General features: G+C 41.2%; 1 protein-coding gene across 1 annotated transcript; it reads right to left on the bottom strand.

Annotated features, from left to right (window-relative positions):
• Nucleotides 1–1,332: 1,332 nt before the first annotated feature.
• LOC119817301 (major urinary protein 20-like) lies at nt 1,333–14,012 on the bottom strand. The gene is made up of 9 exons (XM_042055313.1): nt 13,914–14,012; nt 13,467–13,603; nt 12,447–12,520; nt 11,136–11,246; nt 10,685–10,782; nt 10,472–10,559; nt 9,213–9,274; nt 2,724–2,756; nt 1,333–1,518 (listed from the first exon to the last, which is right to left on the bottom strand). The coding sequence occupies exons 1-9, from the start codon at nt 14,010–14,012 to the stop codon at nt 1,333–1,335; spliced, it is 888 nt and encodes a 295-aa protein (XP_041911247.1).
• Nucleotides 14,013–14,882: the final 870 nt, after the last annotated feature.

Genomic DNA, 14,882 nt, shown 5'->3' with positions numbered 1-14,882 from the left:
GGGTTCACCTTCTTATTTAGCTTCTCTAGGATCATGAATTATAGGCTCACTGACCTTTATTTATATTTAGAATCCACTGGTGAGTGAGTACATACCAAATTCATCTTTTTGGGTCTGGGTTACCTCACTCAAAGTAGTGTTTCTATTTCCATCCATTTGCATGCAAAGTTCAAATGTCGTTGTTTTTTAACGCTGAGTAGTACTCTAATGTGTATATATTTCACACTTTCTTTATCCATTCTTCCATTGAAGGGCATCTAGGTTGTTCCCAGGTTCTGGCTATTACAAATAATGCTGCTATGAACATAGTTGAACAAATGCTTTTGTAGTATGATAGGGCATCTCTTGGGTATGTTCCCAAGAGTGGTATTGCTGGATCCTGGGTTAGGTTGATTCCGAGTTTCCCGAGAAACCGCCACACTGATTTCCAAAGTGGTTGCACAAGTTTGCATTCCCACCAGCAGTGGATGAGTGTACTCCTTACTCCACATCCTCTCCAGCAAAGGCTATCATTAGTGTTTTTTATTTTAGCCATTCTGACAGGTGTAAGATGGTATCTCAAAGTTGTTTTGATTTGCATTTCCCTGATCGCTAAGGACGTTGAGCATGACCTTAAGTGTCTTTTGGCCATTTGAACTTCTTCTGTTGAGAATTCTCTGTTCAGTTCAGTGCCCCATTTTTTAATTGGGTTAATTAGCTTTTTAAAGTGTAGTTTCTTGAGTTCTTTATATATTTTGGAGATCAGACCTTTGTCTGTTGCGGGGTTGGTGAAGATCTTCTCCCAGTCAGTAGGTTGCCTTTTTTTTTTTTTTTTGGTTTTTCGAGACAGGGTTTCTCTGCAGCTTTTTTTAGAGCCTGTCCTGGAACTAGCTCTTGTAGACCAGGCTGGCCTCGAACTCACAGAGATCCGCCTGCCTCTGCCTCCCGAGTGCTGAGATTAAAGGCGTGCGCCACCACCGCCCAGCAGTAGGTTGCCTTTTTGTCTTAGTGACAGTGTCCTTTGCTTTACAGAAGCTTCTCAGTTTCAGGAGGAGGTCCCATTTATTCAATGTTGCCCTTAATGCCTGTGCTGCTGGGGTTATACATAGGAAGTGGTCTTCTGTGCCCATGTGTTGTAGAGTACTTCCCACTTTCTCTTCTATCAGGTTCAGTGTGTGAAGATTGATATTGAGGTCTTTTATCCATTTGGACTTGAGTTTTGTGCATGGTGATAGATATGGATCTATTTTCATTCTTCTACATGTTGATATCCAGTTATGCCAGCACCACTTGTTAAATATGCTTTCTTTTTTCCATTTGATATTTTTTGCTTCTTTGTTAAAAATCAGGTGTTCAAAGGTGTGTGTAGATATGTGCATAGAGGAAAGCCAGAGTTTGGTGCTCCTTATGGCTGCTGGCTTTCACTGGACAGTTCAGAGAACGACCCCATGGATAAGAGGGGACCTCTGAGATCATGTTGGGATGTGGGGATCCTGGAAGCTGGGTGATAATAAACCTTGAACGCTGATGTCCAATGGCCTGAGGAGCAGGGTTAGGCTCTCTACATCAGCCTGATAAACCAGTTCTATCTTCAATAAGTGGTTTGCCAGAAGTTGTTCATTATTCTCTCAACCAAAACTAGTTCCACAAAAATTCTTGGAAGCCTCGGTAAAATGTTTTTGAAATGCTGTTTTTCAAGAAACAGTAGCTAGTACCATGGAGGGACAGTGTCAACTAAATTCTGTTTTGGCAGAACAACGTCAAAGGTACAAAAGCTTCTAAGCCAGGAACAAGGATTATGGGTCTTAATGTCCTAAAATAACCTGAGAATGCCCTGGCTTGATATTTTCTCTAGAGATCTATTTGACATTAATCTGACTTTCTTCTACTTGGACTAAGGTGATTCATGATGTTAAAGGGAACAGTGTCAGGACTACTTTTTAAAAAATTGCTTCTCAAATCATCACTCAATGCCTGTTTCATTTAAGGTGCATTCGTGGCTCTAGTTTGATAGTTTTGTTTACCCCAGGGAAGGGAATGTAGAACAAAGCCACGGTGTATAGCTGTTAGCAGTAACATATGGAGAAGGAGATCAGTGTGCCTTCTATTAGGATGTGCTACCCTTGTTAGAGACTGAATGCAGTGAGCCATCTGATGCTAGATCAGAGCCTTCAGAATTATGAGTCTGAATACCTCAACTTCTCTCTCTTGAATAGCCTGTAACTCACTATTTAGACTAGATTGGCCTTGAACTCACAGAGATCCACTTGCCTCTGTCTCCTGAGTGCTGGCAATAGAGGTGTGTGCCACCACAGTCTTGTTTCTTTATAAATTAATTATCTCAGACATTTTCTTATAGTAACATGAAGCCAGTTAATAAACATTTAAATGTAATAGATAAAACTGTGAAGATGATAAGAGAAAATAGAGAAAACTTATGTACAAGAAGCAGCAAAAAACTTCCATAGCAAAAACTTAAAACTATGGAAACAAAGCTTAGCTCTAAACTGGCGGATCTGGTTCCTTCAGATGTGATCGGGTGTCACTCACAGACACTATGGGCAAAGGTGACAAAGGAAGAGAGCCCCCCATGATGTGTGAGGTCAACAGACTATGCTATTCTCAGGACTCTCATATGCCTGGCCACACTGGGGAGGCAGAACCAGGCCATCTTTGTGAGTTCAAGCCAGCCAGGGCTATACAGAGAAAGGCTATCTCAAAAAAGAAAATGCAAATTGATTTACTAAAGATGAAACATCGCAGTAGAGGAATTGACCCTGAACTCACTGATATTCAGGAACATGCTAGTTACACCATCACCAAGATTCTAATCTCTATAAGCAAAACCAGAAGCAGGTTCTGTCCAGGTTGGAAGAGGTGTGAAAATACATGAACACTCAGGAATCTTTGGTGGACTTGTGGAAAGGAGAAGACTTTCTGGAGGAGATTTACTTTGACAAATCATATTTGCTCATATTCCCTGGTAGAGACTTTGTATCTGGCAATAGCCAAAGACATTCTGAAGAGCCATTCAGTGCAGCTTTTGGGGCTGGCCAGGGGCTAGAGAGCTCACGGGCAGCAGTTAGAAACCTTTCATGTATTGCTTGTTTTCAGACTGTCTCACTTGTCTCTTCTCATTTCTACTCCCCTTTTCCCCCTCCTTCCAGTCTCTTTTATTTTTTAGAGGGGATGGTCTCACTAGATAGCCTCAATTTGCCTAGAACTCATTGCATAGTTTAGTCTTGTCTCAAACTCATGAGGTAGCCCAGGCTGACCTTAATGTTTTTGATCCTTCTGCCTCAGTTTCCGAAGTTCTGGGATTACAGGCATGCACCACCATGGATGAAAATTTTAAATTTGTTGTTGTCTTCTTTGTTGGCTTATTAGAAGTCTTTATTTTGTCCTCTGACTGGTGCTCCAGGTTTGAGCACACTCATACTGTCTGCAGCCCGTCGTTAAGGGCATTGCATCCGCGTCCTTAGAACCAGACTCGAAACAGTGCGGTTCAACCTCACTCTCATTCTCATTCCCTTGTTATCACCATTTCCCTCTACATCTTAGAACAACACAATATGTGATTATTGTGTTGTTTAAACAGTCAACGCCTTTTAAGAATGTAGGCTTTAAAAAAAAAAAGTGGGGCACACACCTGTGGTTTCCAGGTCTGCCTTGCTCTGTATAGACTCCTGTTTTCCTTCTGCTTAGTGGACACCCTTCAGAATCACCAGCCAGCACATGGTAGCTTCACTAAAGAAGGTGGCCACTATTTTAACGTCTTAATGCTAAGAACAGCATTATTCTTTATTATTTATTATTTATAATAATTATATATAAATATATATTATTTATTATTATTATTATTCTGCTTTATTCTCTCATTGGAGACTGTACTTCCCTGTTTCTCTATGGGCGGGTTATTTTTTTTTAATTAACTGTCAGAACCTGTGGGCGGCTCATTTATATGTCTGTGTTATTGAACCTTTCTCTGAGAATTTAATTACGTACAAACAACTTGATTTTGTTGGATCTTGATTTTAATGTTTACTACGTGAGGCAAGAGCATCATTGAATATAGGAATAACATTTCCTTATTACTGAGACAAGGACATCTAAGAATCCCACAGGATGAATCACTAGGTCTTTCATTTGCTTTCATCAATGTATATTAAAAGTATGGTCTTTATCTAGACTTGAATGAATCTGCAATGTCACCAGTGTAGTTTAATTGTTCTTCATTATAAGAAGGGAAAAAAGGAAAAACATTACTTTCTAGAAAATAGTGAATAAACTTAAGTTAAAAGAGAGATAAGGGACTGGAGACATCTTAAGAGCATTCCTTGCTCTTGTAGAGGACCCAGGTTTGGTTCTCAACACCCACAGTGCTATGGAATAATCCTTCTGAACTCTGTGATGATGTGTTGCCATCAGTGTTAATAAAAAGCTGATTGGCTGATGGCTAGGCAGGGTAGAGAGAATGCTGGGAAAAGTAGGCTGGAGTCTGTGGAGTCAAGCAGACATAAATCAAGATGAATGTACTGTGTTGAAAGAAGGTACTGCCATGTGACAGAGGGGAGCTAAGAAATATGGGTTAATTTAAAATGTAAGCGTTAACTAGTGACCAGCCTGAGCTATTGGCCAAACATTTATAATTAATAAGTCTCTGAATGGTTATTTGGGAGCAGCTGCCAAGACACAGAAAGGTTTACCTGCACACAGTGTGGTTCAAATTATCCATAACTTCAGTTTCAAGGAATCTAGTGCCCCCTTCTGGCCTTTGCAGGTACCATGAAGATACGTGGTACACATAAACACAGGCAGGCAAGCACTTATACATATAAAATAAAATTAAACAAATTTCCTTTTTAGTGACAGAAACAATTCAAAGAAATTGAGTTGTCTACAGAAATTACATGGAGGCTAGACAAGTCTACTCAAGGCAAAGTGTAGAAGATGCCTGAGGAGATCTGTAGTATACACAACAGCTCCCTAAATAAACAACAATAAATAAATTGCTAGAACCAGAGAGTACTTTAGTTAACACAGTTGTAGTGATTTGAAAGAAAATGGTTCCCAAAGGGAGTGGCACTATTAGGAGGCGTGGCCTTGTTGGAAGAAGTGTGTCACTGTGGTGTTTAAGGTTTCCTTTGCTCAAATTTTCCTCAATGTGACTGTCAATTGGCTTTCTGTTGCCTACAAGATGTAGCATCCCAAATCCAGTACCACATCTGCCTGCACGCTGCCATGCTCCTGTCATGATAATGGACCGAACCTCTGAAACTCTAAGTGAGCCATTCCAATTAAATGTTTTCTTTGTAATAGTTGCCTAGGAACACAATTATAGACTACCCTAATAGCACATTCCAGAGTGACAACAGCTTTATGCATCTTCATAGTGACATAACAAAGAAAATCATAGAGCAAGATACTTTAAAAATGTTTTGGTGGGAACATTAAATTGGGGAACTTAATTTACCTAAAAGTCACAAGGATATTAGGGTCACACACAAATGCAGGGAATGAAGGATTTAGGGAATTGATGATAGCTCTGGACCTATAGCATTCGACTCTACAATCATTGAAGTTTTAATCACCTAATCAGCCTTATTCATCTCCCAGGAAGTGAGTCTTACTAAGTCAGGCCTTCCTTGCCTAAAGCCTCACTCCAACCTGATTGAAAGTCCCTGCTTCTGCATCCTGAATTGAAGCAGTATACATGATGTCCGTGAAGTGAGTGTCAAAGCTTCACAGCAGATAAGACAGCTACTGAGAGCTTTGGAAAGCTGGGGAAGGGGTTAAAGAGCTACTCCACTCAAGTCTGTTATTTTAGATGACTTCAAGATGGTCACCATCAATTTAAAGGACAGGAAGGGAGTAGGCAGGTCCTAGAAGTCAATCTAGAAAATCCCAAGACTTTCTAGTCTTAAAACTCTGATTAGATAAGGTAACTATACATGGAGAGGTTGAGTGGCAAACAGAAAACATCCTTCATGTTTGTGAAGAATTTGTATTGCCAACAGAAACTCATGCCTGGCCTTTGATGAAGCTCTGATGCTAATCCCCAGGGTCATTGCTCTGAATCTGAGGAAACAGGAAATGGGGATCGGCCTTGGAGGATAACACAAGAGGCAGAACTTCCTGGATCCAGAGCCAGAGTAGAGTAAACAGAAGACAGGGTCACCCACTGTCTCCTCTTCTCTTGTACCATGTGGATGAGGACATGAGGACATGTCCCATGGGGATAATATAGGGAAAGAACCAGGTTCCTGAATGAATACATGGAGAGAGAAATTAATTCCATCTTTACTGAGCCATATTGGATTATGATTTGGTCTCTTGTGTGTGTGTGTGTGTGTGTGTGTATGTGCACATGTGTACACATGTATGTGTGTGTTCATGTGTGTGTGTGTATATTGGTGCAGGTTTGCATGAGTGTATGTGTGTGTGGAGGCCAGAGGTCAACCTTGAGTCTTATTTGCCAGAGGCTGTCCACTATATTTGGAGATCAAATATAGTGTTGTTTGTCTGGAGCCCAATCTGGCCGAGCTAGAGGCTGTGTAGGCAGGCCATCGAGCAGAGCCCTCTGGAGCTGCATGTCTCCACCTCCCAGTGCTGGGGTTATAAATATGTGTACTTCACTAAGTTCCACTCTTTTATGTGGGTCTGGGGATCAAACTCAGATCCTCACACTTGAACAGCAAGCTCTTTATCAACTGAGTCATCTTCCTTGCTCTGGGGCCTTTTTATAGTGGCCTAACCAAATAATAAAGGTTTGAGACTGGAACCTTTCCTTTTCGAGTAAGTCTATTTTCCCAAGAGACTTAGAGAAATGACAATGCTCTTGTTCTGATGATTCAGACAAAAATTTGAAGACTTCCTTGTTTTTGTCATCTAGTAAGTGCACATGATCAAACCGAGCTCATTTATGAGTTAGGCTGGTGTTTCCAAGTCATGGAGTAATCTTGTGTTGTCTCAAAATTTTAATATCAACTTGCTAAAAGAACCCTAGGAGCATACTTGTAAGTAAATAAGATTGGGTTTACTAGTCTACTACTGAAGTTGGGAAGGATGCTCTAGGGGGAGTCAGAGGCATCACAGAAAGAACCTGGTTTGGGGAGCTCCCTTAGTAAGGTATTTTCCCTAAAAGCCTGAGGACCTAAGTTTGGATCCCCAGAAGAAGCTATGTACAGTGGTTCCTACCTGTAATCCCAGTACTGGGGAAGTGGAGGAGGAGGTCCTGGGGGTCAGGATAGTTACATTCCTACGAATTATTACTCTTACGCTTATGCTCTTGTTCAGTGAAAGATTCTGCATCAGAGAACAAGGTGGGGAGTGATAGAGGAAGACACTTGACACCAGCCTCTGGTTTTTATATACACACATGCACACATACATGCACTTGTGTACATACACCCAAAACACATGCATGCACATACACACACAAACAACACAAGGCAATTTTGTCAAAAAGAATGAAACAAGGAACCTCCTATGAGATGTGGGTGTCTTAGGTCAAGTACAATTGGAGAACAACAACAGCCCAGTGATTAGAGAGCCCAGTGAATCCCATCTGTAAGTGAAGACAGACATCAAGCTAACTGTAATTGGTAAAGAAGTAGCTGTCACTCATTTTAGCCAGAGGACAGGCATGTTTGTAGACGGCAAATGATTTTGCCTAGTGTTGCTGTTTTATGAGGTTTCTTATGTCCAACAAGACATTGTGGACCAGCAATGAGCATCAGACCAGCTTGCTGAAATGAAGGCTCTTAGATCTAAAAGCCAGGCCAGACCTACAATGTCAGCAGCTGCTTTGATCTTTCATATGACTTTCTGCAGTCACAGGCACTTGTCTTCTTGTTGTATGACCAGGTAAGGGTGGGAGATGTTCACAAAATCACTCTGCCTCAGCCTTTGTTCCTCTGTAGGGTGCATCCTCCTCTGTCATCCATCCCTTCAGGCCTTTGTGATAATTGCCCCCACTCCTGCATGCTTGGTTAAGCTGTAGTCAGACCCCAGATCATGAAGAATTGCCTACTCTACCAACCCTCATCACTTGCTTGTCTCCTTCCCTTAGAAAGGGATTGCTCTGTGTCTGAGATTTGTGGTTTCCTCCTTGACTTTGAATACTTTTACTATTTCATGACTCATTTCCACGAAGTGGTGGAAGCAGCAGTTTCAGGGTGGACTCAAGCTGCCATCCAGGCCTGGGAACATTCTCTGGGTTGTAGTCACTTGTCTCACAGTGGCATTGTCAAGCCATTTCCTGTGATTGACAGAGTCCTGAATTAGAGCTGTTATTTATTTTTCTAAGTATTCTCAAGGACATCGTAGGTTGTGTATAGATTTTTTTGTCTCTTAAATTCCAACATTAGAAATGAAAAGTTGGACCTGGCAGTATATGGATGTAGTTGCAGACACTTAGGATGTTGTGGCCAGAGAATGACTTGGACCCAGGAATTTCAGGCCAACCTAGGAAACAGTAAGAGTCCATCATTGTGTGGGATGGAAGGAGTGAGGGGGGTTCCAACATAGTTGGTTGACTTTCTCAATACTATTTTGCCATATTTTAGCAAAATACACCAAGAACTTGAATCAGGAGTCATGAGCTTAAATCTTATTTAATCACTTGATCAGGGGTCAGAGCATACTATGAGGAGGTAAATGACCTTTTCTCTTTAGTCTTTATGCCTCTAGTGACCAAACCATCCTCTTTTTCACAGAGCTTGTCTTGAACAATGCTGAGCAGGTATAACCTCAGAAGCATGTGTCTCTCCACGCTCTGTTGAAAAAAGAGATGCTATGGATGGAGGAAGTATGCGCCAAGTCTGTGTTCCTGTTCTCTTTAAAAAGGTCACTAAAATGGGTGAACCAACAAACAGGCAGAACTCACTGGGGCTTGAGATTGTTGAAGAGGAGGTAAAATCCTGAAACCCGGGTTAGATTCTAGGACATGAGGAAGGATCTTGAGTATAAGACCCAACAAGTCCCCTCATTCACTCACTGTCAGTCCTATATTTTCATGGACACAGAGACATATATGAAACTGCAAGTGTATTCATTTATTGGACAGGGAAAGGAAAACATTCATGGAGTTGTCATGGGTGTGGCAAAGAGAAACTTAAAGAAAACCTTTGATTCTAGATGAGTTGTCCTAGGTAATCAGGGAAGACTCTGGGGATGCAGGGATTACACTTTCTGGAGGACAGCGATGGGAATCAGATCACAGAATTTGTCACAGGGTGGTGTGTGGACAGAAAGGGATGATGCTGGAGTCCAGGTGAGGAGTCCCCATTCAACACTGAGTAAGCCAGGAAGAAAGAATACAAAAACTCATTAAGCATTGCTTGGGGTGACTTCAGGACATAGAGCCATTCTATTACATAGAGCAAAGGATGAAGAAACAGACCTTTCCCTGCCGTCTAACTGATGTTCCTTACCAGAATACAGGGCTGAAAGGAATAGAATAAATGACTTTTTCCTTGTTGACGACATATGAAAAATAAAAGGAAGTAATGAAAGATATAAGGCTTGTTCCCACTATTTTTGGCATAAGAAACTCTTTCGTGGGATATTTGTACAGTATGTGAAGATGTGTCATTGTGATTGGCTTAATAAAGAGATAAATGGCCAATCACAAGGCAGGAGCTTTAGGTGGAACTTCCAGGCAGAGAGAGAGAGAGAGAGAGAGAGAGAGAGAGAGAGAGAGAGAGAGAGAGAGAGAGAAACTCTGGGAAGAAAAAGGAGTGGAGTCACCAGGAGGTGCAAGATAGAAGAGAAGTAAAACTGCATGAATGTAGATTGATATGAACGGGTTAATTTAAGTTATAAGAGCTAGTTAGAAACAAGCTAGGCTATAGGTAAAACTTCCATCATTAATAATAAGTCTCTGTGTTATTATTTGGGAGCTGGCAGGTGGAACAGAGAAATGATTCATCATAAAATTCTGAAGAATTTTCAGTAAAGTGAAAAATAATGATAAAAGCCTTGGCTACTTTTCAAAGACTTTTACACATTATCCGAGTGAAGTTTTGAACTAAATAGGAAAGAGGACAGATAAGGGAACTCAGTGTGCTCTCCATATTGGAGGAGAAGTGCAAATTTGGCAGGTCCATCCCCAGGTAAGAAGTCAAGGCTGTACAGCGTTCAAAGGAGATGTTATTATAAGGAATGGGAGGGAAGTAGACCACACACACTGATAAGCGTCTATACTCACATGACATTTAATGCATTGCTGAACCATTTTCACACAACTGCACAAAGTATGCATATATAAAGTATGCATCCTTGTTTTCTTGTTTAATTGCTTGGGTCACTTATTTAAAGTTATGGTAAGACTAAATCATAGACCCAGGTATTTTGAAGCCAAATTTCAAGCTCTCCTCAAAGGTTCCTTATTAAATTATTTTTATTGTTCTTTTAGGACACAATACTAATACTTTTGGAAGGTCCTCATTCCTGCCTGCCCTGTTTTCACTCTCACCTGAAAATCACCCACCTGGAGGCTCAGGCCTCTCCTCCATCTCGGGCCTGGAGACAGCGATCTGCAGGGTGAGAACAAGAACACATTCAGGTATCAGGTACCACTTAATTTCCCCAAGAGAAACTAGATGCTTCTTCAGCTGCAACACAAATCTGGTTGGCAATCCCTTAGGTTTATCATGATATAAAATTCAGGAAGAGGAAAATAAATGAGTTTTGACTTACCAACCCCAGTTAGGTCCAATATATTTTCCTCAACAATTCCGTGCTTCTTGCATAGATCCACAAACTTTTCCTTGATGTTTGAACTCAACTCTGGTTTCCGGCCTGTAAAAATACCAGTGACAGTAGTGATTGCATTTTATGTTCTGACCACATTCACCGAGATGAATGATGGGGCAGGGCTCCTCTGGGAGGATGAGAAAGAGATTGACAGCATGATTGACAGTAATGGATATGACCTGTCCTGAATTTGACATCTTTCCAGCACACTGAGAGATTTCAGAGTCCTCCCACCACTGAGCTTGAGGGCTGACAGAGGTAAAGAGGTAAGCATCTCTCTTCAGGATATAAAAAAGAGGCAGTTCAGGGTCAGGCTGGAATGACCATGTTAGAGTTAGGGTTTCTTTCTCCTCTTCTTTTCCCACCCCAAGATCAGTGTCTGTGTGCAAATACTCTACCATAGAGCTCCATCATCTGGAACGTTTCCCCATTGTTGATATTTCTGAGATGAAATATAATATAATCATCATAGTCTGTAGCAAGTACATTAAAGATATTGTCTCCATCATCTGTGGAAGAAATGGAACACAGCTCAGAATTTTTTTGTTCCCCAGGAAATAATGAAAACCTTTTACTTGTTCTACCTCACATATGAAGAAATTAAAATGCACATTCTAAAAGGGATGGCGGGAAATGTCTGGTGCTTTCCATCTGTTGCTCTTCGGACTTCATGAAGTTGATATGGGATGTCCTTCTGAATATGTATTGCTTTTATTATTGATGAATAAAGTTGTTCAGACCATTGACTTAGCAGAGTAAAGCCAGGCCGGAAATCAGAACAGAAATAGAAAGAGAGAGTAGGCAGAGTCAAGGAGATATCATGCAGCTGCTGAGGGAAACAGATTCCAACTAGAACCTTACCCAGTAAGACACAGCCTCGTGGCAATACACAGATAAAGAAAAATGGGTTGATTCAAGATGGAAGAGCTAGCTAAAAATACGCCTGAGTCATTGGCCGAACAATGTTGTAATTTATATAGTTTCTGTGTGATTATTCAGGTCTGAGCGGCATGGAAACGAATGATTAGTCTCCGACTACATGAAGTAACTTTAGGAGAAGGGACACTGGTAGATCGATTTCTCATGAACAGTTAGCAACAAGCAACTCAGCTTCTTTTTCCCTCTCTGAGGCCTGGCTACCTCTCTCAACAGCTTCTAGTGACATACCTGCTGCCACATTCTGAGCAATGCACACTGGTGGCAACCGCTGGGGCAGAATGAGATGACAGGAGACATGGAGCCATCTTACCATACTTGTTCCACCTACCTGTAGCTACTAGATGGCGCCTGTTGCATTAGCTAAATAAACAATGATCAGGAGCAACTGGGATTCTGAAGAGGGTTGTGGGTGTAGTTTAGTAATAGAGCATTTGCCTAGTATGCACAAGGCCTTGAGTTAAAGCCCCAGCCTTATGCATGTGTGTGTCTCTCTCTCACACACACATACACACACCCATACACACCCATACACACACATACACACATATACACACATGCACACACATGCACACACATACACACACATACACATACACATATATACATACATACACACACATATACACACATACACACACATATACACACATACACACACATGCACACCCATACACACATGCACACCCATACACACATACACACATACAAATAAGATACTAGGGTTTACAAAATTCCTTATGGATAAATATATAGATTTTTTATATACTCACATTTGACATAATATTCACCTTCCTTTTCTGTTTTGTCAGAAACTAAATACAGCTCGGTGCACTCTCCATTCATACTGTAAAACAGAATAAGCTGGTGCTTAAGAAAACTAGTATGGCTGGCTTCCTCAGTCTCTGCTCTATCCATATCTCCAGTTTCTGATTCCAGTTAACTTTTGAATATTATTGTAAAATTAACAAAAGGCCTTCATTATGTTATTCTACTTATATTTGGTACTTTAGTAATCACACAGTTGCCTAGTATCACTTTGCATCACTGTCACAACTCTGACGACTTCCCAGCATCACTGTTGTGCAGATTGTCAGCCAGATGTCCACATCTGCATCAAGTCATGCTTTGCAAATGTTGCAAGTGTTACACGACGTGTCCCCACCCAAATTCGCAGAGAAGTTATTACTTCTCTTTACTGCAGGAAAATTCGAGTTGGAGGGGTGGATTTTCTTAGCTAACAACTAATAAGAAAAATTTAATTCACTATCAAATACTTTAAAACTGTGCTCTACTGTCTCAGTAAGTATGGTTTCAGAAATGTCTCTGACCTTTACCTATTCCATTCCCAGTGAATTTACTTCTATCACCAACTCTTGTCTCTGACTTTTGAAAAAAAACCCTGGTTATGAAATCTTGATTTAGTGTCAGATGGGAGACTCTAGTATTGGACACAGGCTCAGTGTGTGTGTGTGTGTGTGTGTGTGTGTGTGTGTGTATGTGTGTGTGTGTATGTGTGTACATACCGTGAAAGGCATAATTATATATATATATATATACACACACACACACATACACATATATGTGTATGTGTGTGTGTGTGTGTGCATGAGTGTATACTGTGTACACTGTGAGGGGCATGTTTTTCTCCTTGTGTGTGTACATATATATGTGTGTGTATATATGTATATGTATGTATACATATATGTGTGTGTTTGTGTGTGTGTATGTGTACAGGCTTGAGACATGGGAGGCTTCCATTTTCTATTTCTCAGCTAAAACACCACACTTACACAGTATGGAATTGAAAGGCTAAGGAAGAATTCTTGAAGACATGGATGTGCTCCACGAAAATTCTCATGCTACCATTTTCTTCTATTATTTCTCTTTTGTCGGCAGCCAAGCCAACAGTATACCATTCTCCCTCAATCTGCAAAAGATAAGCTAATTATTAAGGGAGGAAAGGCAGGAACACCTCGTGGACATGTTTCTACTTGAACTCTTGACTATGGGCCAGGACATGAGCACACACAGAATTAAATCTCACACCAGTTGGCACAATAGTGACATCCCGTGTCTGTCTCCTAGTGGGAGTGAAGGACCCCAGGCATTGTTAGATATGGACTAACTTCACGGTCTGAAGCCACTCATTGTTTGCTTGATTGAGGAACTGCGCCCCTCACCTCAAAGGACCCCGAAGCATCCTCTGGGTCAGAAGTCACTATTCCTCATGAACCTACCTTTTCTGGATTAAAGCTCTTTCCGATGGCACCAGTTTGTCCTGTGTGGACACAGACTAGAATTAGCGCCAAACCCAGCAGCAGCAGCAGCAGCTTCATTTTGGTAGGAAATAAAATTGTCTCTCTGTCAGAACCGAGTCTTTCCCGATGGTGGCTGCACTTCACTTCCCAGCTCCCTTGTTCTTATAGTTTCTGAGTTCAGTGGGGTCATTTTTGTTTTTTGGTTTTTTAAACTATGGATCTCCTCCACTTCCCCTCAGCCCCTGTGGAATGTTTTCTCTTTTATTGATGTGATTGCTCCTGCCCTTCTCAAACTTGGCAGTCTCATCTCCTATGGATTGATTTAGTAACCTTAGATTTCTCAAAACATATTCTCAAGAAAAATAGTGGATGCTCTAGAGAGCTACCATTTGCAACCTGCTGCCAGGTGGAACTCCGAATCTGGCTTGGAGTCAGAAAGCCAACTCTGGGGGGGCGGGGTGGAGCTGAACTGAGAGGTCGAGTGTGTAGTCAATCTTTGCTCTAAGACTCAAGTGGAGTGTGGAAGTAGATGCATTAGTCGTTTTTGAAAATGTTTTATTTTATGTTTATGAATATTTGTTTTGCGTGTGTGTCTGTGTACTACTGCATGTCTGGTGCCTGGTGTCACATGGAAGCTCACAACTGACTGCAACTTCAGTTATAGGGGATCACACACCCTCTTTTGACGTCTGTGGCCTCCTGCCCACATGTGATACATATAAACTCATGCAAGCACACACACATAAAAATAATAAATTTTTTAAAAAATTTTAAAGATTGTCAGGAAAGGTCTTCCTGAGGCTAAGCTTCACCATCCCCAAGGGCCCCTCAATCTTTGTTCAGAGGACACTGACACCAGAATCTGAACTGCTAAGTTGATAGTCAAGTTGCATCAGCTGTTTTTACCTTAGAGACCTTTGGACATCAATAGACTGGACATAATCCTAT

This window comes from Arvicola amphibius, chromosome 6, assembly GCF_903992535.2.
Source record: "Arvicola amphibius chromosome 6, mArvAmp1.2, whole genome shotgun sequence".
NCBI classification, from domain to species: domain Eukaryota; kingdom Metazoa; phylum Chordata; class Mammalia; order Rodentia; family Cricetidae; genus Arvicola; species Arvicola amphibius.
This window is presented reverse-complemented; position numbering and strand designations above follow the sequence as displayed.